Below are 27,531 nucleotides of genomic sequence, written 5' to 3'. Positions count from 1 at the left end.
ACAGAGAAGAGGTAAAGAATCTCTCTAGACTGACTTACAAATCCAAAGAAATGCCAAACCAGCTCAAAGTGGACAGTGCGACTTGGTAAAGTTTACTTTGACAAAGTGTTCTTGGCAGAATCATAATCAATTTGTTTGGTGCAGCAACCAACAAAATTACAGGCACAATTTCAACTAAAGCATCACACATACAGTGCTTGAATTCACATTCACAATTATGTTGGAACATAATTCTATAAACACATAAATATGTGCATTATATATGATGATATTATTATCCTAAATTGTGGTTTAAAATAACACACATCCAAAGGATAATGGCATACAGTATGGCCGTATAGGAAATTATTTTAATGATTCAATATTATGAGATATTATGTACTCCTTAAAGAGACCACGGCACAAGACTTTTTTAAGATGTCAAATAAATCTTTGGTGTCCCCAGAGCACATATGTGAAGTTTTAGTTCAAAATATCATATAAATAATTTATTATAGCATTTGCCACTTTTGTAGGTGTGTGCAAAAATATGCCATTTTGGGTGTGTCCTTTAAAATGCAAATGAGCTGATGAAATTCAAACACTGATCACAATGATGCTGTTTTATTGCAATTAAAACTCAATTGTGCTTTTCTCTGCACTAAATGGCAGTGCCGTGGTTGGATAGTGCAGATTAAGGGGCGGTATTATTATAATAAGAGCTCTTTATGAGTGATATCATAAGGAGAGCCAAATATCAACGACCTATTTTTTATGTGCTTGTAGAGAATGGTTTACCAAAACTAAGTTACTAGGTTGATCTTTTTCATATTTTCTAGGTTGATAGAAGCACTGGGGACCCAATCATAGCACTTAAACATGGAAAAAGTCAGATTTTCATGCCATGGCCCCTTTAAAGAAGATAATATAAGGAAAATATATTTGATATATTTGACTTTCTATCCATGATACAGTGCTTCAGCATGAGATTAGATTCTAAATGAAGCTCTGCAAGGAAATCTGCCTGGATTACTTTAGTAATGAAAACTATTTATTTAATATCATTCATTAGTAACATTTAAAATATAATAAAAGGTGGAGTTGAATGGAATTCTCATAGGAATATAGTAAGCAGTTGTTTATATACCCATGTGCCATGGTTAAAAGGATTAGATGAACATGCTCCAAGCACAAATATTATTTCTATAACACTTATCACATTACATACAGTACTATTTTGTAGAAGCTTTAAAAATCATGCCTTACAAATCACCCTGCTAGCTGTAACAGCGCAAAAGATGTTAAAGTTGGAATAAACCTAATGTTTCTAACAAATACAGTATTCAAGAGAAAATTAGATTTTTTTCATTGTTGAAAATCAAATTGAGCACCAATTAAGCATTTAGTCATAGATTCACACATACACCTTTAAAAGTAACCATGTAAATATGGACACATCTTCTTTGTACAATAGATACCTGCACAGGACTATTGTGTGTGCCTTGACCTTCTGTTACTGAATCAATAATAATCTGATCATACAACTGATTAGATTGAGCTGATCTTTAAGGCCAGCTTTAATCTCTGCCGTTGTGATCATCTTCACGTACAGTATAGTATACACAGCAAACTGATATTCGATCTAACCACCAATGAATCCCTACATTGTGGTGCAGCATCGGCTGAGCCAAAGCTGAAAGCCACCATTAGGGCTAAAGTGGATATTTATTTGTGCCACCGTGCAGTGGACACGAAGGCCATATTTGTTGGCATTCAATATAACAAATATTTGTGTTGCCATGGTGATCCCGACTTTATCTTTCCCATTCTATCTGGCCGATTAATACCTTCAAGGTCATTTCTAATGAGGCTGTTGAACACAGTGGTATGTATCAAATATTCCTTTGATACATACTGCATTTACATTATATTACATTTATACATTTGGCAGGCACTTTTATCTAAAGTGATTTACAGTGCCATCTTGGTATATACATTTTATCAGTCCAAGCATTGTTGTTAGCACAGTGTTGCAGTATGAATAATATGGATAGATCTTTCTATTGTAGTTTACACGACTTTACCAAAGTCCCATTGCAGAAATAAAACAGCAAAAGGTATAAAATAAGTGAAAAACATGTCTACAGTGTAGTGTGAATGCCTTCTCGCAGAGTATTCCTGACACTGTAAAATCTCACACACACGTGTCTCTGAAAAGCTTCTTAATGAGTGTGAGTGTGAATGGGAATTTTTACAGAAACCTCCATTAACATATCACAACCTAAACACCAACTTGTTTCCCAAAAGACCTTCCAACTGCTGCGGTAAAAGATCAGCTTGCATACCAACTGTGGAGCTGTTAAATTAACTGTCACTTAGAAGTGTTTAGAAATATCTAAGACATCCATTTCAGAACCCCTCTACAACAATTTTCAATATTAAACATCAATTATCAGAGAAAATGCAAGATTGGAATGATCTGGAATTAAGAAAAACTATTGCACTATTATGGTTTTAACTTTGCATTTACTTAAATGGCATTTTGTATTTGATTCTGTATCTCACACCAATTCACATATAACACTACAACAGACAAGAATCTGCAAGGAAGGTTTCGGGAAAAGTGTCATCTGGGAGCTGGTCATGAACGGGTCCTCATGTTTCTCAAACCAGATTCCTCTCTTGACAGGTCATAGTATCCTATGCTAATGTTTATTTCACTGCATCAGATTCAATTTTCTAGTGGTTGGATGCTAGGGGATGAATTTGGAGATTTTTAGTTCTGAAAAACTTATACGTATGACAATACAAAGTTAAATATGCTCTCCTTACATTCTAATATTTCTGTAAAAACCTACTGTTGCATGTGTTTGAACAATTAAAAACACTTAATACATTGTCCCTATACCTGCAGTGTCTTTATATTTAAAGGAACAGTATGTAAGAAATGTATATCAATTTATCATAAAATGGCCCTGATATGTCACTAGACATTAAGAAATCATTTTTCATTTCAAATACTTATATAACTCACAACAGTGGTCTGGCCAGGATATCGTCATTTAAAAATTGTAGTTGCAGCCCTCAACTGATGTGTATGTTGTCAAGTTGTGTATTGGCCACTAGCTGTGTGATTGCAGTACCCGTTTTAGCTACAATCCTACATACTGTTCCTTTAATGTTCTTTATAATGCACTCTAAAAATGGCTGGGTTATTTTTAAGCCATGCTGGTTAGATATTGGACAGAACACATTGCCGGAGTAAGAATGACCCCATGCTGGGTTAAAAATGACCCAATGTTGGACTGTTGTTAATGCAACCATGGTTTATAATAACCCAGCAGTTGGGTTAAAATAACTCAGCATTGGGTCAATTTTAACCAAGCAGTGTTTTGTGTCCAATATCTAACCAGCATGGATTAAATATAACCCAGCCATTTTTAGGGTGTAGCTGTTAATAACCACAGTATATGAATTTTATGTTCATTTAGCTCCCTATTTGATTCTTATCCTTTTTTATTTAATTTATGGTTAAAGCATCACCAGCCAAGCTCCCACATCACATTGAGAATTTGCATTAAAATCAAGGTGAAATAACTGAAAGTAAACAAGCAGACTAGGTTTAGAAGTATTTTACAAACACGATTCTACAAAAACAAGCATAAAGGCACGCCTAATTTGTTCCATAAAAATAAAAGTACATATGTACACAGAGATACAGTCTCCATTCTCTCTCTCTCTCTCTCTCTCTCTCTCTCTCTCGCACACACACACACACACACACACACACACACACACACACACACACACACACATGCAAACATCGAGATTTCGCAGTTGAGGTTTGGCCTGTCATAGATGATTTTCTGCTCTTTCCCACATCATTTGTTGAAGTGGTACTTGGAGAATTCAGCTGCTAATAGATGCTTCCATGCATAAACAGTCTAAAATAATTCCTCAGAAATGTGTACCTATTTATTCACAAGCTCAGTCAGATGTACAGTTTGACACCGTCTGCTTCATACTAATTTGACATTAACGTGGTCAATGGTAGTGGCTTATTCAATCACAATCTTTCCCCTACCTGCTCAAGTATCCATCACATTTCATCCAGAATTGTGCTTCCCTGTCCATCAAACTTGTGCTTCCCTTACCACCTTCCTATCAGAAACTAGAACAAGCTCATTCTACACTCACCTAAAGGATTATTAGGAACACCTGTTCAATTTCTCATTAATGCAATTATCTAATCAACCAATCACATGGCAGTTGCTTCAATGCATTTAGGGGCGGGCCCTGGTCAAGACAATCTCCTGAACTTCAAACTGAATGTCAAAATGGGAAAGCAAGGTGATTTAAGGAATTTTAACCATGGCATGGTTGTTGGTGCCAGATGGGGCCGATCTGATTATTTCACAATCTGCTCATGTACTGGGATTTTCACGCACAACCATTTTTAGGGTTTACAAAGAATGGTGTGAAAAGGGAAAAACATCCAGTATGCAGCAGTCCTGTGGGCGAAAATGCCTTGTTGATGCTAGAGGTCAGAGGAGAATGGGCCGACTGATTCAAGCTGTAAGAAGAGCAACTTTGACTGAAATAACCACTCAATACAACCGAGGTATACAGCAAAGCATTTGTGAAGCCACAACACGCACAACCTTGAGGCGGATGGGACACAACAGAAGACCCCACCAGGTACCACTCATCTCCACTACAAATAGGAAAAAAGCTACAATTTGCACGAGCTTACCAAAATTGGACAGTTGAAGACTAGAAAAATGTTGCCTGGTCTGATGAGTCTCGATTTCTGTTGAGACATTCAGATGGTAGAGTCAGAATTTGGCGTAAACAGAATGAGAACATGGATCCATCATGCCTTGTTACCACTGTGCAGGCTGGTGGTGGTGGTGTAATGGTTTAGGGTATGTCTTCTTGGCACACCTTAGGCCCCTTAATGCCAATTGGGCATTGTTTAAATGCCACAGCCTACCTGAGCATTGTTTCTGACCATGTCTATCCCTTTATGACCACCATGTACCCATCCTCTGATGGCTACTTCCAGCAAGATAATGCACCATGTCACAAAGCTCGAATCATTTCAAATTGGTTTCTTGAACATGACAATGAGTTCACTGTACTAAAATGGCCTCCACAGTCACCAGATCTCAACCCAACAGAGGATCTTTGGGATGTGGTGGAACATGAGCTTCGTGCCCTGGATGTGCATCCCACAAATCTCTATCAACTGCAAGATGTTATCCTATCAATATGGGCCAACATTTCTAAAGAATGCTTTCAGCACCTTGTTGAATTAATGCCACACAGAATTCAGGCAGTTCTGAAGGCGAAAGGGGGTCAAACACAATAATCCTTTAGGTGAGGGTAGATTTGTTAACCTTTCTCACCTGAAGCTGCCTGCTTTGTATTATCAGCTTTATTTTGTTGCTTTTTCTACACACAAATTTTATACACAAAAGCTCTGGTTTTCAAATGAATGTAGTTTAATGTGTTTTCTATCAAGGGGACTTTTCAGAACATTCAGTTTTATCAACTTGCAAAGGAACAATGATATTGCACCCTAAGGAGTTTGATCTGTTTTCTTTGAATGTTGAATTCATTTATTTTTCATTTACAATATTGTTAATAATGCTTAAAAACAGTTCTATAATCCAACACCTCAGAAGCAACAGCATAATCTTAATGCATTTGAACGAAACTTTCAGAGAGCAACACAAAATGGATCCCAGCGATGGACCGGATATGTTTTTGTTGGACAGTTCTTTATAAATCTCTTTCGTCAGCTACACCTGGATGTCTCCCACTCTTCCCACCAACTGCTAGGCAAAGACAGTGAGCTACCAACAGGCCTGTGCAGCTGACAGAGTGTCTGGGTTTAGTCGCTATGGAAACCCCCATCATAGCTGACGTGGGGTGGCAGAGTCACTGTCGCTATGACAACTGGGCCAGCTGACATACAGGTGGTCAGGGGGTGGGTGATATCACCAGGTGTTGTGTAGCCCTGTGACCCCTGGCGGTGGTGGAAGTAGGGATAAAGGTCAGTCTTTTACTTTTGGCCTGTATGAGCTATGTAACATCTAAATTTCTCACTATATATCTCATATCGAGTCTTCTTTGTATTTCTTCTTGTGTTTTCTCATTCCTTAAATTCTCTCCCCCTCTCTTTCTCTCTCTCTCTTACATTTTCTCTTTTAATCAGGGCAGGAGCTATAAAGAGGTTCATCTTTTTACAGAGTGAAAGATATGATATACTAGCCAGCAAATGAGTTCATTAAAACATTAATCAACACATTTATCAACTATCAACCAAAGAAAAAAAATCTCCCCTTTGCAAGCTTCCAACTCCCTCTCTTTTTGTCTCTCTCACCATCCACCCCGTGCACCCTCATCTCTACCAGATTTTACACATATCTAGTATATTTATATAATATAATAATATTTTACAGTCTCATTTGAAACGGTTTTGTGTGTTTATGGATAAATACAGTTGCAGGTACACTGATTTTGCCTGTATACACACACTAATACAACAATAACGTCCTACATGCAGGAGTTACTTACATATGACATTCAGACATCACATCAAATAATCATGTCTTCATATTAAATTTTGCATGTGCCCACATGGAGGTGTGACCCGTGGAAAGCCTATCGATCCTCCCTCCTTATCTCTCTGACATTTAACTACCTCAGTCTACATCTACCAGTCACATCCACCTCTGTCATATCAGATATCTAGCTAAGCATTTCTGTCATTACTTTAAAAAAGGGAAGAGATAAAGAGAGAAAGAGAGCGAGCATTTCAGTCATGCATGAGGTGAAAGCAGAAGAATCCTATGACTTGATTGGCCCCCATGGGAAAGCTTTCTATTCTTTCTTTGCTTTTTTCTGTCCCTTTTCATTTCCTTTTCTGTTCATTTCTTCCCTTCCCTCATATCCTTTTTATATTCATGCCCTTTTTTCCTTTCTTGTCATTTTGTTCCTCAGTTTCGTTTTTTCTATCTCCTCCCCATTCTTTATTCCAGATCTGTCATACCTTTTTACAACCAGCGCTATGCTTTTTATCTCTCCTACATGTATATCCATCTTTTTCAACTTATCCCTTTCATAACCTGCATCAATCCACCTACTCGCACACACCTCTGTGAAACACATACAGTCCTATCCGCGGCTCTGCATGCCCTTTTCATTTCATGCAGGAGCTGTGATTTCAGCTTTATCTGATCACATTCACACAGCTGAGATAATTTCGCTTTCCCTTCCAGCTGAGAGTCTTGCTCCCCCGCCGACCCCTGCCGAGCAGTCGTGATTAAGGCTAATTACCAACAAAACGGGCCAACATGACAAACTTTAGGCAGTGGCCCACCACTCATATATAGCAGAATGAACTGACTACCAGAGGTGTGTGAAGAGAGAGAGAGATCATGAGGAAGGAGAATTAAAATACAAAATGAGTAGTACCATCTTCATTGTATTGTAACGAGTACTCTGGGTTAAATAGGCTGGGCCACTTCACTCCAAAAATCCTTGCGGATAAAATTGGATAACAAAAAGTCCAAACTGATGTTAAACCCAACCAATCACTCTTCATTTCTATAAACAATGTGATGTGATTCCAGTCAGCGCTGCATAATTTATGTAAACTTTTCAGAGACGTGATATCATGTTTTATTTTTTGATAATCATATTTCTCATAAGTCCACACCTATAAAACATAAAAGTCATTTTTATGGCCGTAACGTCACCACTGAATGTTCTCCCTGTGACAGATAGCAGTTACAGGGGATTAAATGATGATGGATTACTTTGAAGTGGCGCGGCTTGCTTTGTGATGCTGCACTCGATGTTTTCTCCTCATTTCTTGTTTGTGACACACAAACTTAGGTCTCGTGGTCACATTTTCTATTGAAAAGCTCATTTAGACCAGGTTCATAAAAGCTGCCGGCACATCAATACCCTACTTGATTACATTCTCACCTCTACTGAGAGGCCTCGATGAATATTTATCAATGTGAATGCACGCGCACCCTCCCCTTTCATCGCATCCATCCACCACCCCTGAAAACCTTCTTCACTTAATTTCTTTATGAATATTAAAGGTTGCATTATGTTAGCTCACAGACTGACAGCACTCGAGCTAATCCTGTTATTGTCTTAGAGAGAGGGCTGCATCTCTTGCTTAATGTGTCAGAAACATGTAGGCTTTCATTTATTTATTTACTTTCTCTTTCTATTGTTGCGTTTGTCTTATGTTGGCATGGCGACAACCCTAAGAGGCTCGGAAAACAATTTGTGTAGAGGACGGCTATCAAAGTGCAGCTTTTAACTGGAATATGTCTGACATTAATTCTTGGCAAACAATCAATGCCTGCGTTTTCATGTAATGGGAGCATCATGGAAAACAGCACGGGGAAGGAAACTTGAAAATTAAAAAGATCCGTCTCAGTGATTGTGTAAAGACATGAGAAGTAATGAAATTGCTTATGGCTGATACTATCACGAATTTAGTCAAAACATCACAAATGTGAACGGGCTGCGTGATTGCATATAAGTCATAGTGACATTTAAAATACGTCCCTATTTTATATATTCGCATTGGTGTTTAATCAAACTAATTTAGCAGGCACTTTAATCCAAAGTGACTTACAAATTAGAGAGCATGTAATATTTTGTCTAAGGAGCCAACAATATAGTCTATAAAGGAACGTTTACAAGTAGAATTACTTAAAATGAAAAATTCTGTCATCATTTGTTCTTAAACTGTATGAATTTCTTTTTTTCTGATAAACACAAAAGAAGATATTTTGAGAAATGATAATAACACACAGCAGATAGTGACCATTGACTTCCATAGTAGGAATAAAAAAATATGATGGAATTTAATCGGTACAATTAACTGTGTGGTTACCATCATTTATCAAAACATTTTCTTCATCATTTATTACAATACTTCCAAAATATATTTTCCTACTATGGAAGTCAATGGTGACTATCTGCTGTGTGTTACCATCATTTCTCAAAATATCTTCTTTTGTGTTCATCAGAAAAAAGAAATTCATAAAGGTTTAGAACAACATGAGGATAAGTAAATGACAGAATTTTCATTTTAAGGTGAACTATCCCTTTAAAGCTATAGGGAGAGATGAACAACATGGAAGATAGTGAGATTTTTAAATATAAACTGTGTTTTAAATTGCTTAAAATGCAAATCATTTACCTTTGTATTTGAAGGAAAATGTAAACCAATAATTTCACTTATAATATTGTGCATAAAATAATATTTCTTTATGAAAATACATGGTATATCTAAAGCCGAATCAAGTTAAATGTATCTAATTGTTTTAATCCCATACAGTATGCTTTTAATCATTTACCAACATGGACTCTTCTTAAATGACTATTGTGATCAAAGCAAATCAGTCTTAAAACTTAATAATGCTGGCCCATAATAAAAATATTGTTATGCATCCTACATGATTTTTTTTAAAAATACGATCTGTAAGACTTTCAGTCATTTTGCAGATGACTTAATCTGCATGTTTGTTAAAGAGCGTGGTCAGTATCATATTCCTCATTGGTGGTTGTAGCCGGGGTTTTCGCCATGCTGCCATGCGCGCACATTTATTCATGCTGCAAGTCTAGCATGGAAACCATGGACCATTTTTTCCCTGACATAGGGAACCAATCACAGAACAGGAGGGGCAGCAAGACGATGAAGACGTCTATGCGAGACACCGAAGCAGTTTTGTTTATCCAACACGGCAGCAGACGCGAAGTTACTTTTCGATGCAGCCTTAGATAGGTATTTGTTAATATCATATTGTCATTATACCTGTAGTCTACCTACTGTGGTTGTCTCAGTGCCACTATGTTGTGTTGCTTTTCAATATCAATATACAGCTACTGGTTTAGTTGCATAGCTTTCAGCTGTGTGCACACGTACCCGATAAAAGTTGTTGACGCTTGAATTTATGTCGCTCTACATACGTCATCTGGTATAACTGAAATGATTGGCCATGAGCTATGTACAGAGACATTTGATAGACATTCGTAGCGCCCAATAAACGGCTCTGGGCATTCGTAAACCACGCCTCAAATACGAATAAATGAGCATGTGGTTCCCATGGTGTTAGCCAGGCTAGGTGGTTGTACAAAACTGCACACAATAACAAATATTTGCCTTAACAATAAACAGATCTGAGTTTGATATGCCAAAAATCTGAATTTTGCTGCCTGAACAAAACATAAGGTGTTTCATTTTACACTATCACTACAAAACTGCTACTGAAGTTACAGCAGGAAATAAATTCCTACTGTACTGTAGTCAATATATTTTTGTCAATAGTTTAACCAGCAATGCTACACATCAATAGCTTTCAAGCTGTTCTTAGTTGAATTCTAAAGGCCAACAGTACCAATAACACAACATATCACATGTTCCTGCCTAAGAACAATCTCAATGTTCGGTCTTAAAATCCCAAAACAATACATGGAAATCTTCTCAGATTTGTTAAAAAGCAAAACAAGTTTAACAGTTTCCATCTAAGTTATTAAAATGCACATGTGACATATAACTGGGCAGTACTGTTTATGTAAACTGGTTTTGGGTTTCACATGGAACAGCACTTTTAATCATTTTAGTTTAAAGTATCCAGTAAAATGACCAAATGTCTGTGTGATAGGCAATAGTCACAAAACATCTCTGCCCATGTATTTGATTAAGATAACTAATAACCATCTGTCCCTCTATGGTCTCTTTCTCTCTCGCACGCTCTCCGTCTCTCTCGCTCTTTCTCTATCTCTCTCTGGCCATTTTGAGTGACAGAGCACATTTGGCATGTAGCCTATGCAGCAGACAGAGAATTAAATCAGTGACAGAGAGAGCCGCTTAGCTCTATTTAATTGCAATCACAGACACCCAGGCTCACTTACACATCTACACACAGACACACACCAAAACATATATAAATATAAAGTGAACAATCAGTCACATTGATGTTACTAATTCCTTTGGTTATAATGCTTAAAAGTTAATTTAAAATTAAATGAATATTTGCCATTAAGTTTTGCCTTTAAGTTTTGTCCATTCTAATAATTTACAGGCACAAGCACTAACAATTTAAAAACAATGCAAAAAGTAAGCCTATACTTTGTAAAAAAAATGTGATTTGGACATTTACAAATCTCAAAGTATTTACTGAAGTGCCTTGGAATATCATGACTATTCTGGTATATAGCCTACCATGTACAACAAGGGTATATTAATAATCATTCAATATCCTGATATACAGTATAAGCATCCAGACAGTTTATTGTATTGCCACTAAACTTTTATATAGTGTACATAAATTACAAAAACTATAATAGCTTAACATTTAATTCAAAACTGTGTAGCTTATTTCACATCAGATCTTTGAGCTACCTGTAATGTGGGAGGAATTCCTTTTACATGTTATATAACTAATACTCTTGAGTGTAACCATGAGTGCTGTATTTAGCCTTTAACTTTACTTGACAACCACAATTGTACCACTATTATCTCAATGTACATGACATTTACATAAACAGAATAAGGCTTTACAATATGTTAAACTTTCCTTACAATTTAATTTTAGTGATCATTGTTAGTGATATTTTTATAATATTCCAGGACATTTCAGTCTGTACTTGAGCACCGTCTATGAATACTCAGCAGATCTGCGAATAAAAACGTTCGACGTGAAGTTGCACAGTGGGAAAGGTGAGTGTCATCATTGGAGAAGGAGGAAGAGGAGAAAGACTCCTTTCCTCTGACTTACATCACTCAGTCCAGCCTGAAGAATCTGTATGCCGCTCTCCTTCTCCAGCGGTCCTTTCTGCTCAACTGTTTAAAAAGAAAGAGAGGAATGAGTAAGAGGACATCACAGGGTACTGAATGTCATAAGTGCTGAGGTAGAGATGTGTGTGACAGACATCAGATTGAGGACAGAGAAGAGTGGTGTAAGATATTTAAAATGAAATGCTATATGATAAGAGCTGGGTCATACATCGTCTGGTTAGTTTTCCTGGAAACAAAGCCAAACTGTTGTTGGTTGCTTTATTATTACCCAAGTTAGACATTCAGATTCATAACATTACAGAATATGACCATTTATTCAACACTGACTAATTTGGCATGGAACATACAAAAAATAATTTCCTCAAAGTACATATGAAAATAAAGATCTTGAATATTTGCATTGCTTGCACCTAAACAGCACTACACAGCCATAATCTTTAATGTATAATTAGAAACTGGATGTATGAATCTGGAATGGTGTATTTATATTCACAGCTTGAAAGATAAAGGATGTGAACCCTGGTCTACATGAGTGGAACCATGCAAAGTTTTAAGTATATTAGAGATGACTGAAGCTTGATAATGTCTCCTTAGAGATGATTTTAAATCTGTTTATATGAATTATATAAATGAATTTGGAAAATGACAGAACTATTAAAGAAGACATAAAGAAAGTGGTTTTGCGGACACCTGAATGAAGTTTGGAATAAAATCATATTGGGCTCTGAAAAAAGTCAATATATTCTTTGCCTTGTTAATTTTGGTTTATGGAGTTGCAGAGAAACAATTTCTTCATTTTGCCCTCGAATGACACAGCTCAACTCTGACAGACTGTTAATGTAAAACAAACTATTTACAATTTCTATGTATTTTTAGCTAATACTCATTTAATTTTAATGATTCAAACGTTTAGAACAGTGGTTCTCAAACTGGGGGTCGGGGCCCCCAGGGGGGCCGCGAGATGGTGCCAGGGGGGCCCCAGCTTTATGACATTTTATAAAATAAATTAATTTATCATGAATTCTGAGGAATTAAACCTAAAAAAAAATAAGGCTACTAACCAACAGCAGTACTTTGTATCATTCAATATGTTTTGTTTAATTAAAAGTTGAGTTTTAGTTTTTGAGTTTTTTGTCATAAATTTTCTTTGGGGGGGCCGCAAAGGAATGCGCCGTACACAAAGGGGGCCGCACGCTGAAAAAGTTTGAGAACCACTGGTTTAGAAAACTCATTTGATAGGATGTTTAAAAATTTAGAGCTTGTTATCTGAACTTACAGTAAATATTGTTAATAATTAAACAATTAGTGTGTGGTACAAAGCAGTGTGCTTTGTTTGCATTTTCAAACCATTTTTAAATATCTCAATGTGCGAAAATACTGTAAGTGACAATGGGTGCATGTGGAGGTGCACAGTAAAAGGCTCATGCAAAAAATACGCAGATAACAATTTGTTTGTGACAGACCAATTCTCTCAAGAGGATCAGAGATTGGGGTTCAGGTGACATCTTATCTTTGAAATTTTCTCTGAACAATAAAATCAGTGGTACTTTTCTCTGAATGTTATGACATGTTTATGCAAATTTTTCAACAGGGACAGGAGGTTAACCACTGTTTTTCAAATTGAAGTTGCCATGTTGGAAGCATTAGTGAATTTATCTCCATCTATTAAGTATTTCCAGTTCACGGGATGATGTTTTAAATTGACACCTACTCATTTTTGTAATTTCTCTCAACTTGATTCTCTCAAGTACTGCATCTGACAGCGGAAACAATGAAACACATAATATGTTAGGTAGCAGCACATAAAAAAAGGTGGCTGCTGTAATGCTAGTTTGCTTACAGCCCCAACAAAGCAATGACTCACTAAATTGCCTGTCTGTCTGCAACAGCTTGCTGTCTCCTCCACACAAACCCACCACAAATCAGCCTGGAGGTCAGCAATGGCTGTATTAAGGTTAGATTTAACACACCTGAAAACAAACAAACATCGGTTTAAACCGAAGCTTTCTAGTGTTGCCTGGATAGAACAAGCAGTAAATATTAGGAGATTAAAGCGAAGATGTGTACTTTTTTAACTTCAGTTAATGCTGCCAAGATGCAATTCCTAATTGGTATTTAACAAATCTGACTCTTTTGCTGCAAAAATGTATCCAGTCAATCTTCACTGTCCTTCCTGAATAAAGGCAAATAGCTAAAAAATATTCTAGTGACCCTTCACGGAAACCAGTGACACAAGTCGGCAGCACAACTTTAGAGATAATGAGAAAGAACGTTTTTTTTTTTCAAAATTGGTGATTTTCGTTTTTTTGTAGAATCTGTTAATTGAGATTATGAAGAAGCCTCTCCATGTTTGAGATAGCAGTTTTTGTATATTTTAAAGCGTACATTCTGCGGTTGAAATCGGCATGTTTTTCCGAAGATTCTAGCGTGCAGCAGGGGGTGGCTTTTATTTGTTTTGTTTTTGCCCCCGCCCCCAAAGGGAACAGCGTGGCTACTTAATAGGGATAGTTCAGCCAAAAATGAAAATAATGTCATTAATGACTCACCCCTATGTCGTTCTAAACTCGGAAGACCTCCGTTCATCTTCGAAACACAGTTTAAGATGTTTTAACGTTAGATTAAGTCCGAGAGCTTTCTGTCCCTCCATTGAAAATCTATGTATGGTTTCCATGTCCAGAAAGGTAATAAAAACATCATCAAAGTAGTCCATGTGACATCAGTGGGTCAGTAAGAATGTGTTGAAGCATTGCGAAATACATTTTGGTCCAAAAATAGCAAGAATTACGACTTTATTCAGCATTGTCTTCTCTTCCGGTTCTGTTGTGAACCGCATGAAGTGACTGTAGTGACGCGGCTGAAGTTTTTTTTTTTCAAACTTACAGCATGTGTCTCCCCAGACTGTAAACGAAGCTCGAGCGCACAAAACAAAAGAAAAAAAAGAAGCTGGGCGGAACAGATAACAGTCAGCCGTGTCGTACGTCAGCCGCTATTCAAGAAATCTTACGGAGCAGTCTAATTTCGACTCGCTCTCGCGGTACTCGTCGGTTCTTGCAGTACAGCATGAAGTCGAACACACACAAAAAAGTCACACAAAGATCGTTGAATTCATTATCTAATTGGCTACTTTTGTCTATCAATATTTTCCATGAAGCAATTGGTTACACCCTTAAAAGACGTCACTTTTTCAACGGCGTTGTTTGGATTATCTATTTATCTATTTATACTACTTTCCTACTTTTAAATACAAACTTTGAAGGCGGGTTCATGTGTTTACCGGAACATAAAGTGTAATCTCATATACCCTTGCATGTTACAATGTAAATAGTCCTCAGATATTATATTATATTACCAGACATTCATGCGAAATCTGATGTAAACAATAGACTATATATCTATATTTCAGGGATTATATGCATTTGTGGACAAAAATGGTCATTGGATGATTCACACATCTGAAACAGACTGTATTCAACTTTTGATCAACACAAAGGTAAAAAGTCCTGTTTATTTTTCGCATGTTGTCATCAGGACTTCTTTCACAAAATACTACATATGATGCTAGAGCATCTGTATCTCAAAACGGCTTTACAGGGAGTATGGCTTAGCTCAATGAGATGTAAATGAGCCCTATTGTCCCTCCCAGCAGGAGAAAGGTGTAACTTTTAGAGTCTATTTTCTGCGCTTTGAGTTTTTTTTTTGAGCTCCTACATTCAAATGGCCACAACTTCTCCAAATAACTCAAAATGCCCCAGATCCAACTTGTGTCCCTACTTTCCGCGATCGGTCACATATTTGGTAAACCTCCTTTAACTGCTACTATGTATTCAAACCAACAGTTATGAGAAATTCCCATTAGAAATCTTGATTCTGTTTTGTGAACGGGAGCTGTTTCCTAAAAATGTATTTCATGAAGCTATTTTGATTTAGGGGCACAACAAACATAATTCCAATGTCGCATTTTTATATTTTTACATGATTACTCTGAAAGCTCGCCAAGTTAATAATTGGGGAGAATATAAAGAATGTGATTTTGGGTTAGCTTGCTGCATACTTAAAAATTCACTTCTTTTTAATGCTCTTTTTTTGGTTCCAAAAACAACTGCACAATTAACAGTATTCAGCAACAAATCGGTCATCAATCGGACGTGTTAATTATAAGAGGTGTGAATAAAATCACCCAGTTAGTGTTTAAAATCATTCAAACAATTAACCCACCATTTTCTACATGCAATACATTAAAATAACAAAACATAAGTGTGAACTCTATTCCATGTATGCACAGCCAGGAACGTTCAGAGTCAAAGAAAATGCATTAGTTATAAAAGCTCAATGTATAAGATTAAATAATTTCTTGTACTTTAATTTCCAAGCAAGTGTTTTTTTTTCCAAGCACAGCTTTGATAGAACATTTAGACAGACAGAGAATTAAAAGGCTTTTACAGATTACACAGAAAGGAAAATAATTATACAGTGTGAAATTATAATTGACTTTGTTTACTTTGCTGGAGCAGGAACGACAGGAGGAGGGAGTGAGGTTAAGAGGCAGAGTGAGATAGTGAAGAGAGAGCGAGAGATACTGTAGGAAAAGAGAAGGACGAGCACGCAGGAAGATAAGGAACGTGTGAAAATAAATGCCACAGCAAGGAAACCGAGGGCAAGAAATTGGACAGGAAAGAAAAAACAGGAAAAAAAAATTAAGTCGAATGAGATGTAAAAAAACTGCACAGAAAGTGTGTGAGAAGTCTGAAGAAATACAGAACAAAATGAGTTTTAAGCAGTTCCTTAAAGTGCCCTCAGATGACGTCTATGCTAATGATACCAGCTGAGTTGGTCTCCAGTGCTGGTCTTGTCTAGAGGAGTCTCTTTAATTAGGATTTAATCTATCAAAGTCCATTCCCATCCCCTAACACTATTAATGCTACATTCCATATGATTAAGCAAGATGTCCCTGACCAATCAACGAGTGGATCATCTCTCATCACTGTCTGTCTGTCTGTCTGTGCTTTTTTCATTACTGACAGTATTAGAGCATGCTGCTTTTCATAAACAGGTGTGTGCTTTGGGAGTGTGTAAAATAAAGTGTCTAGCAGCTATTGACTTTGACAGAAAATGAAAAGACACTGATTTTTGTGTCTGGGTCTTAAATACAGCTGAACTATTCTGCACTATATACAATGGCAAGAAACAATATGTGAACCCCTAGGAATAAACAGTTTTTCTACAGTGATTTGCCATAAAATGTGATCTGATCTAACAAGATGATTCCTGGGGTTCACATACTTTTTCTTACCATTGAAATTTATTTTTGTGATTTACTGTTTTCTGCATGAAATGATCCTACTGTATGTAATGCACTGTAAAGAACATTTGGAAATATAACCTTGATATGTTTAATATATCTGAGATGTTTATACTTTTAAAGTCACATATTACTTGAATTGTGGAACTAATATTCATGGATCATTTGTTGATGTGTTTTTATTTCTGCAGAGTCCCTAAGAAACACTAAAGGCGAGTGAACCACATTAGCAAACATGCCTTCTCACACCACATCTTCGCACATGAGGGAGTAAATCTCACTCTTCCCTGCGCTGAGCTTTGACCCAGTCTTGCGAATGAAACTGCACCCAGGTTAACCTTGTGTCACAGTCAATCCCCAGAACCCCTCAGAGTCTCCATTTATTAGTGCTCAAAGACTGTGGAGGCCTCCTCCATCCACTTTGCACTCAGGCCTGTCTGCAGCCACTTTAAATGTAAATGAAAGGCATGGGGACAGAGTCACAGAGCCTGAGCGTCTCTCAGGGGAAAAGCATTGCATGAGGATAAGACGCTCAGCTTTTAAAAAAATATGAACAGTGAAGGTTTGTGTTTTGTTGCGTTAAGAGCGGTACACTGGATCTGGATACGGTTCAAAGGTAATGAAAGATAAATAGAGATAGTATCTGTCCACAGATGATATAGAAAGATAGAAGAGCAAAAATTGTTGTGGTGGTATTGCGAAGCTGACACAGTGTGCACAAAAAAAGGGTTATTTCTACCTGAAGCATGAAAATACACAACATTTAGAGCAGAATATTAATTACAATCTGTTCTACATACACATGTTAATTCTAGATGATGTATATTTGTTTCATTTTATAGGTAAAAACTTTGTCTTGACTTTTCATATTATTCAGAACAGACCATGAAAACATGTCAAATCTGATTTTCAAGTTGTTCCTCAGCTGGTTTTAATTGGGTGTTGTAAGCCACTACAGTTTTATTGCAGATACGCTTTTCTTAATGTTCCAGCTGTTCCAATGGCTCCTTCGTACTCATATCCTAATGACATTTTAACATCCTCTCTTACATACAGTATATAATGTGTTTAAATTAGACTTTATCAGTGTTTAGTTTGCAAAAGCGGTCTGTACATAATAAACAGGTTTGGCTGTATTACTACATTGGCGTTTTCACCAAGCCACCATTTACATAGCGATTAGTTTCTATATTCAAACAGGCTGAATATTGACATAATTTTCTTGATTATTCAAAATAGGTTCAAGAGTTTTTTTTTAAATAAATCTAAACACAACAATATATCTCAATTAATTCATTGTAGTGGGAGTCAAGCTGATTTGCATGTTAGGCTTACAGTATATTTAGCCCACATACTCATCAGAAACAAGTGCGCTCTCTCTCTCTCTCTCTCTCTCTCTCTCTCTCTCTCTCTCTCTATCAAGGATTGTCCTGCAAATGTCAAGATGTCTGGAGGACTTTTGGAAATTGTGGCCCATCGGAAGTCGAGCATGAGGGTAAAAATGTCCACAAATCAATAAAGCCACATGGTCTGATAAAGCCTGTGAGGATATTTAGTGTGTCGTTGTAGATAAATGTAACTTTTCCAGAACTTTTCATATCGGCAGCATTTTTCCTGCTGGTGATATTGTACAATTTAACTGTAGATAACAAAGTTGGTGTAGCGACATGACACATTTCAAATTAATGAGTTACATTGAATAAAAGCAACACATTAAAGGGCCCTATAGGTGTTTTCAGCAATATTAAAATAGTCTCTGGTAGCCCCAGAATGTGTCTGTAAAGTTTTAGCTGAAAATACACCACATATCTTTAATCATACGATGTTGAACATGGCCATGCAAAGAAAGCAAAGAAATCTTCTGTTTCCCTGCAATGAAAAAAAAACTTCTGGATATCAGTTGCATAAGATTAAATTAGGTTTTCTTAAAATGAAATGAACATTAATTAAAATTAATTTCATTTTAAGAAAACTTGATTCAATCATGTTGAACTGGTGTACACAATTAAATTACGTAGATCCAACAATTTTTTAAAGAAAAATCATTTTAAGAAAACTTAATTCAAGCATGTGCAACCGGAGATTTTTTTTTCGAAAGCGCTTACACGTGTGCTTTAGACTACATCAAAACATGTGTCTCTGGCAGAAGGTTGAACTATGCGCTCATAAGGCAGAGTCTGTGAGCGGTCATGGGTGGGGCATAATCAATGTGACATCACATTGCTAGGGGATCCACAACAGCCTGTTTTGTGTGACTGTTGCGGTTTAAAGGAGATTACACAAAGAAAAATAGATAGATTTGTATAATAACAGGTTTCTGCACACACACTGGCGACTCATTTTCTGCTAGAAACACATTTAAAAGTGCATTTTTTTAGGTTAGGGATGCTTTAAGGTATGTGTGGAAAAATGGCATAGCTTATGCAGACACAAATGCAGAACCATACGCATTTCATTTGATTTGAGACGGCAAGAGTGACTGTGAGATTGCATTTGAAATGAGGGCCATCCCATCATGCCTTTCCCCCGATCTGTTTGCAAAAACATAATGCCATTTCAGGATGACAGAAAAAAGCATTTTCCAGAAAACGCTCATGGATCTTTTAATATCACATCTTCATCTCCACCACCCACGTTCCTCTGCTCACCTATTCACCCAATCAATCCATCCCTCTCTATGGCTGCCAATGAAAACGTCTGCAAGCAAAGAGATGATGACAAGTGCATGCCTGATGTGGCTATAACTGTTATCGAGCAATCACTCCAGAATTAGAGCAGACATCACGACAGATGCCAAACCCACCGCATATAAAGCCTGTCTATACGTATCTATCACCGAGAATGAGAGAAAACCAAAAAGAGGCAGACAGAAAATGAATTAGATAGGTGGCGATATAAGAACCCGATTTGTTTTTCAGACAGGCAGGCAGAAAATGTAAAGAAAACATCACTCTGTTAAATTATTAAAATTTATTTTGGACACTTGGGAGTTAATAAGCTAAGAAATTCAGAGGTTACCAATTTCTAACAAATATAATTTGAAACACAAAGACGTTTCTTCTCTACAATGAACAGGTAAGCTGCTAAAGCCGGTAAACTTCAAAGGGAAATCTGAAGCAACATACTGTATATAACATAACAACGTGTGTTTACACAGACTGCTTAATGCCACGAGACATTTGAAATGTCACCTAGTAGAGATTTTGGGATTGCTCTATATCTGCCATTTAATACTCTGACATGAAACAGAAAATTACAGCCTACTTTGCAAACTGAAAATCTGTTTACAGTGCTGAGAAACAAGGAAACATATTAAATATATGAAATTATTTAATATAATTTCATATTTAATATATGCGATCATGCATTTATGAGCATTTTATAGCAGCTTTGATTGCAGCTCATTCAATGGAAATTTAGATTTATCTGTTTAATAAACAAAATATAAACAACATTACAGACACGTTAAGATAAATTGCCCACATAAAGCCCAGATAGGTTTGATTACGGGTCAACAACAGACAATTTCAGCCGTTTCAAATCAGGTCTATCATTCAACACAAAGTGACATTTTCTTCATTTGCAGGGCTGTTTGTTTCAGAAAGGAAAACAAGCACAAATTTAAACCACTTTCTCTCCAAATCCCTTTTAAAGAAAGCGAGGAACCATTTCTACTACTGCTGTAATGTCTCATCCTTGTAAATTTCTATGGTGATGTGACATCGTGCTGGTCGGGTTTTGATAATTCTATAAGATGGAATCTGAGTCCACCAATGAATTAGAGGTAAAAGTGAGATGTGATAGCGGAAGTAAGCAAAACAGTGAAACCTTGAAAGAGAGATAAAGAGAGATGCTGCATGAAGATGGAAGGGCCGAAGGAGGGACAGAGAGACAGATGAAAGGGGGCAGAGGAAATAAAAGAGAGGGTAAGATGAAGCGTTGGTGACAGATGAGAAGTATAGCAACAAAGGGATGGCATTTGAGAAAACAGCTAAACAACCGCACAAACACTGTTTCACTTCTCACTGTTTCACAGCCTACAAAGCTGGACATTCTGAGCTGTTTAAATCTCCACACAGATCATAAAAAGAGTAAATGTGGGCTTCAGATAAACAACAAACAAGAAATAGGTTAATTAATATAAAAAAGTGATTTCTGTGAATGCAGTGATTTGAATACATGCAGTCCAGAAATTCATGAAACAACCACATATACAATAGCATAAGTGACATGCAGTGTCTATGGCCCACCTGATAATTCTTTCATGCACTCCATACTGAAAACACACAGTGTTAATCATGCAAACTTAGGAAATGATTCACCCTGGAAACAATATAGTTTTATGGGATGATTTAATAAATGCTTTTGAGAATGAAACAATCACTGGATTTGCCAGGTTAGTGGAATCAAATCTTTAAAAGATATGAATAGTGCATCTGTCATGTTTTCATGTTAATGAGCTTTTTTTTGGGCTCTTATGTTTAGGTTCAGTAATTACACTTTAATGGCAAGGAAAAGGTTATTGGTTAGTAACTAAAATGCCTTTTTTTACAAATGTCGCTTTAGTAATTTCATTTGTATTTAAAAAATTCAACTGGCTTTCGCGGCAAAACCCTCTAAGTGCATCAGAGCTTCTTTGGCAAAAATCCACTTTTAAAAATAATCTACTTCTTTGGACAAGACATAGTAAATAGTGGCAAAATAACTAACAATGCAACCATAAACATTGCAATTGATGGAAGTTAGAATTCAATATGTAAAACGAAGAAACTGAACCACACATAAGGGAGCGCTGTGATGCATCTGGCTGCCACATTCGGTTGTATTCAGGTACAAGTACTTACAAGGGACCCAAGTTTAAGGGCTCTATCTTACACCCGGCGCAATGCAGCGCAATCTTTTGCTAGTTTCCACCCTGCGCAATTATAATTTTCACGTTTAGCACCGCGTTGTTTAAATAGCAAATGCATTTGCGCCCCCTTTTGCGCCCATGGGTGTCCTGGTCTGAAAACGAGGTGTGTTCAGGCGCATTGTTGGCGCGTTGCTATTTTGAGGCAACTAAAATAGACTACGCCATTGACCAACAAAAACCTGGCGCAATATGTTTTTTTGTTATTTAAAGACCGCATTAGTAATATGCGCCTAAACGGGACGACAACGCGGGTTTGCTTAACACATACATGAATTCGCAGCTGCACAAAAACCCTTTAAAATATGAACGATTAAAGGATTGAATGTAAAAGATTATTATTGAGTCTCTAGGACATAAATTAGGACTGATTATGAGACGTTAGAAGGCGCAAAGAGCTGCTTCACCTGTAGCCTGGTAAGTAAAAATATGCTTTGCTGAAAAAAAGAACAATTTCAATACAAGTGAAAAACAACACAATTATTTAACATTAATCTTAAACTGGGGATCTTCTTCCTCTGCTTAGTTTTTCAGTTAACAAAGTCCGTCATCTAAATAGGGATTAGACATAACGCCAGCACAACTGGCTTTTAAAGGGAATGAGAGCTGAGACTCTTATTAGTTTATTGCACGGTACGCCCAAAATACTCCCATTAATCATTAAAAAAATAGGACTAACCCTTTTCGACCATGCACTCGGCGCACAAAGCATTTTTCCCGTCGTTAAATTAGCAAAAGTGGATTCGGACACGCCCATTTAGACGTTGCGCTGTGCGCTTTAGACAATGCACTTAGATGGTTAAAATAGGGCCCTTAGTGTGATTCACGTCATTTCTCATTTGTCTTCCATGCACCTTGAGGAATTGAAAAAAATTGACGTAGCTTTTACCATATTCTGCCAACAAACCGCTATTTCTAAATGGCCTGAGCCAGGGATTAAGCGGATTTGAAGTGAAAATATTTAATAGACATATAATACAGTATGTGCTGAAAGCATTTGGTTAATATCATTATCTCATTTATGTGGCTTTTGCATCTAAGCTCCTAATAGTCACAGTTTCATTTGAAGCACTTAGTAGGAAGTGAACTAGATTAAGACTTTACATTTTTTCTACTATTGCTAGTGTTTTGTCTACAGACTGGTCTAATATTATGGTATAATTAAATAAAGCTCAAATGGTTGTTATTTGTTTTTGATGTCGGTCAGGTGGCCATATTAAATGTGCCAAATTAATGGTGTTAACCTCTAAAAACAAAACTCAGGAAAGCAATGTGACTGCAAAACTGTGAGAAATATTAGACCCTAATGAGCAATCATACCAGTTACATTGTGTCCATTAACAAAGCCTTTAATGATCTCCACTGAATTTCACACACATATACAGATTAAAATTAATAGAGGTGTTTGGCTTCTAATTATTGATCTGACTGATCTATCACGTATGCAATTGTTTTTAAATGTAAAATTAGTCATAAAATTTCTCACATCTCTCAGTATAAAAGTCTCTTGATAGTTTGTTGAAAATTACATATGAATAAATTATAATATGAACAAAAACTATTAATGTTTAAGCTGTGGTTAAGGCTTTAAAATCTTATTACAAAACAATTCCTTGTTAAAAAAGTATTTCGTAAAATATATTAAACTTCTAAACACTAAGAATAAGCCTTCTTCTTTCAAATAGTGTGCACGTATTGTAAATATAAGAAAAAGTCCTAAAGTGCATTATGCACTTTTATATAAAAACGTGTGCATTACTTATACATACAGGAAATTTGGAGCATTAGAAAAGATACATAAAAGAAAAAACTGAGAAAAAAGAAAAAGAGACTCAGTCAGACATTAGGCTATTTAAACCTGAAGCAGTCCTGTGTGTGTGTTGTACATATGAACTGTCGACTCTCATTTCCAGCATACACTAATGGTTGTCAGGATCTGTTTATTAACAACCAAACGCCTGCGCAGAAAATCTTTGAAATCTATTTCACGCATCGTCCAACCGGATTATTTATTAGCTTTTCCACTTTCTTATCATCAGTCTTGATCAATACCTGATTGGTCTACCTGGAAGGTAAGGTAAGAATGCATTACCTAAACGGCCTAGAAATTGCCTGAGAACAAAATCGTTCTCATTCATTCTTAATAATTCCAAAGCCTGGGGCTGCATTCAGATTCAGATTTGTTTGTTTATTGTGATGTGAATTGTCCTAGATAAAGATACGACTGGAAATGATACCTTTCCCTTTTTTATGTTGATACCTAATTCAGCAGTGTAACATGAATATGCACTCTCCCAGCAGCGGACACAAAGATACACACAATGATGCCTAATTTAGACTTTTTGTGTTTAAACTGCAAATGACAATTAAATAGAGAAACTCCGAATACCGAGCTAAAAACCAACACAATGGAAAAAGCTTAAACACACACAAACACACACGCATGCACACAAACACACACATTGATTAATAGGTTGTGACTTCTGTAATACAGTGTATATAGGCATGTCAAATGAGAGGAGATGGTGATGCTAATCTTTCACACTGATTTAGGCAGCTGGAACCCGAGAGATTTTTATTTTTAAAATCCATTTTCAGACGGAATAAAACACTAGATTTACACAAAATTACTTTGTGCTGCTGTCCATTTAGTTTATATATTTTTACATTTAAATATTAATTGTAAAAAAGCGTCAATAGACATCAAATATATAAGCATCATTCTTCCACATAAGATGACTTTATTTTCATTCCTCAATGTCTTCAGATGAAGAATATTTTTTCTAGATGTAGGCAAACGTACAAAGACTTCTGTAGTTCAAAAATAGAAAAACCTCCTTGTGTGTAATTACCATATAATTTTAATCAACTAATACCTTTTAGTCACCCTGTTATGCTGATGTGACAGCTACCCATCTGTAAAAGATTAGATACATTTAATCAGTTTTAGCCTGCCAGCAGGTCTTATATACATGCTACCTGATAAAAAAGAAGAGCTGTATGGTTTTATTCATTAATGAATATTATTTAAACATCTCCACTTAATGGAAAGTATATTGCACAAACCCAAAGCTAATGTTTTGAAAACAATACTTTTTTAAGTTAAAATCATCTTATTGTGATTAATTTGCTTTTACAAATTCATCAATGTAAATAACACTGAAACCAGGTTCATATATTTTCTTCGCTGTAACAAAGCAAAACGTACAGACATCTAGAAAGTGAGGTCTAGCGAGTTGGTGGACAGCTGCAGCTTTTTCCATTCGGGAGCCGAAGGCTCAGCAGGAAAATGTCCATTTTGGCTAAAACCAAGACAGTAGGAGGTAAAGGGTGTGAATAAGCTTGCACATGCTCAGATCAGGAGTTCTGCCCAGACAGATAAGCAGATTTATTGGCACAGACTCTCAGTAATAGACAGCGCATAAAACGTTCTGATCAATAAACATTTATGCAGCAAACATTTTATCTAAATAGATGATTCATTTGATTTATCTGACGCCAATAGAGAATGAAATGGGACAATGTAATGATGCAACTACCGGGAAAGGAAATTTAACAAGTGAACACCTTTTAGTCTCTACACTGTCTGTCTGCTGTTTAAAAACACATGCATGTGATAAATATTGAATGGAAACTATGGAGGAAAAACAAACAGGCACAGCACAAACGATTTAACAGCCAAAACCGACAAACCGCTATAGGCACCGGCAACTTGGCGCAGACTCGCCACGCTACCAAAAGCTTCATTACCTGCCCCTGCAGCTGGTTCATCCTCACACTGCTTCATATGCATGGTCCATGGCCCTCTGGCCAAAGACATACAGAGAGAGAGAGAGAAACTGTTGCGGCAAACCGACTACACTGCAAGGTCACCTCATTACAACCCATTTGTTCCAGCTGTCATTAAAAATCACACACAGCGTCACTCAAAGCATAAACGCGAGAGGAAAATAAAGAGAGAGAGGTGTAGTTGAAAATGACACCTACAGTATCAGAAATACTACATAACACCCACCCACCTCCACACACACCACAAAATGCATTAATCACTGAACCCTATTATGACCTTGTGGATCACAAACACATCTCACCTCAGCCTCCATAACACATGCCTCCTCTAGTTTTGGCCGCCTTCTACCCACCTCATCTCAGCTGCTACTCCCTAATAATGAGGATTGTAATATAGGGAGAAGAAATTTTAATAATATGTTATCATATACGGCACAGTGATAAGTCTAGCTGGAGGGAGGGAGAGACGGCTTTTGAGAGCTCGGCATGGTTAGTCATTAGCTGGACTGAAGTTTGAAAATGGCCGCCCCAGAGCTTAATTTCCCTTTTTGTTTCTCAAGAGAGATAAAAACTCAATGACAACCCACAGCATTGCAGAGCAGGTGTGATAGTTTTATTAATAAAGAAAGTCCCGGTTAAAACAAAGGACTTCTAAAGCTAGGTTCACTTTGCTTTAATATGCTGAGAGAGAAAAGGAAGACGACTGCATCTGGAAAATTCCAACCTATTCTCCAACCCATACAACTGCTTTGGTCGTTTGTCCATTTCACCAAATACGACCAATAGATGCATTTACTAAATCAGCGCCGCTACCAGCAGCAGGTAAAACTTAATATATTAGGGTATAAAATTTAATTTTGGGGTATAATTTTGCTATGATGACATGCACTGGGATAAGATTTTCAATTGAAACCGCCAGGATTAATTTTATTACACATTACACTATTCAGGCATTTAGGGCAAATAACGTACCCATTCACAACTTTTAAAAAATTTACTTAAAATATTCCAAGTGTACCGGAAGTGATGACAATCCTCTGTAAATATCAGATCCAGTGTACAGTGATTCAGTACGTCATGATTGTGAAAAGGCATTGGCTCTCCTGTGTCTCGTGACCGAATGTATCATTATGTTAGCTAAGAATGTGAAGCGCTATTGGCTCTTATGACCGACTACGTCATGCTGGGTTATGTTTGAATGAGATCTGACTGTGCATTTTGATCAGAGTTCTTCATATAAAGTAATCGTATGGCTATAGTTCGAAAGGTTTGCAAAGCAAATGGTTTGTAATACATTTATACTGTTTTATGCAATGAATACCCATGACTGTACTTTTACTTGCGTGTTGTGCTTTATATGGTTGAGAAGTGGTTGGGTGTAGGGATGCACCGAATACAGATTTTTTAGGTTCGGCCGAATCCCGAATCCACCGTTTAAGATTCGGCCGAATCCGAAACCGAATACCGAATCCTACTCGCATCCTTATTCCATTAACACAGTAAAACACATTAATGAAGTAAACAACGTCCACAGCAGTGTATTTTTCTTTTTATTTAATTTTAACTGTACATTATGCCAGGATGACAAGTTGGAAAAACTATTTTGACAATTACCATAAGCCTATGCATAATGAAAGCGATGCGTTGCGACACGCTCGTTTTTCCAATAAGCAAGCAGCTCCGTGCTGAAAACTATATTTAACTTTGAGTGAGAAG

At 36.8% G+C, this 27,531-nt stretch overlaps 1 protein-coding gene across 1 annotated transcript in view; it reads right to left on the bottom strand.

Moving 5' to 3' along the window:
* The window catches only part of ptprn2 (protein tyrosine phosphatase receptor type N2), a 175,624-nt gene that overhangs the window by 54,519 nt on the left and 93,574 nt on the right, over nucleotides 1-27,531 (bottom strand). The window contains exon 12 of the mRNA XM_055207009.2: nucleotides 11,799-11,863. Within this exon, the coding sequence (XP_055062984.2) occupies nucleotides 11,799-11,863 (65 nt within the window). The remainder of the gene's footprint in view (nucleotides 1-11,798; nucleotides 11,864-27,531) is intronic.

This window comes from Misgurnus anguillicaudatus, chromosome 21 (assembly GCF_027580225.2).
Source record: "Misgurnus anguillicaudatus chromosome 21, ASM2758022v2, whole genome shotgun sequence".
NCBI lineage: Eukaryota > Metazoa > Chordata > Actinopteri > Cypriniformes > Cobitidae > Misgurnus > Misgurnus anguillicaudatus.
This window is presented reverse-complemented; position numbering and strand designations above follow the sequence as displayed.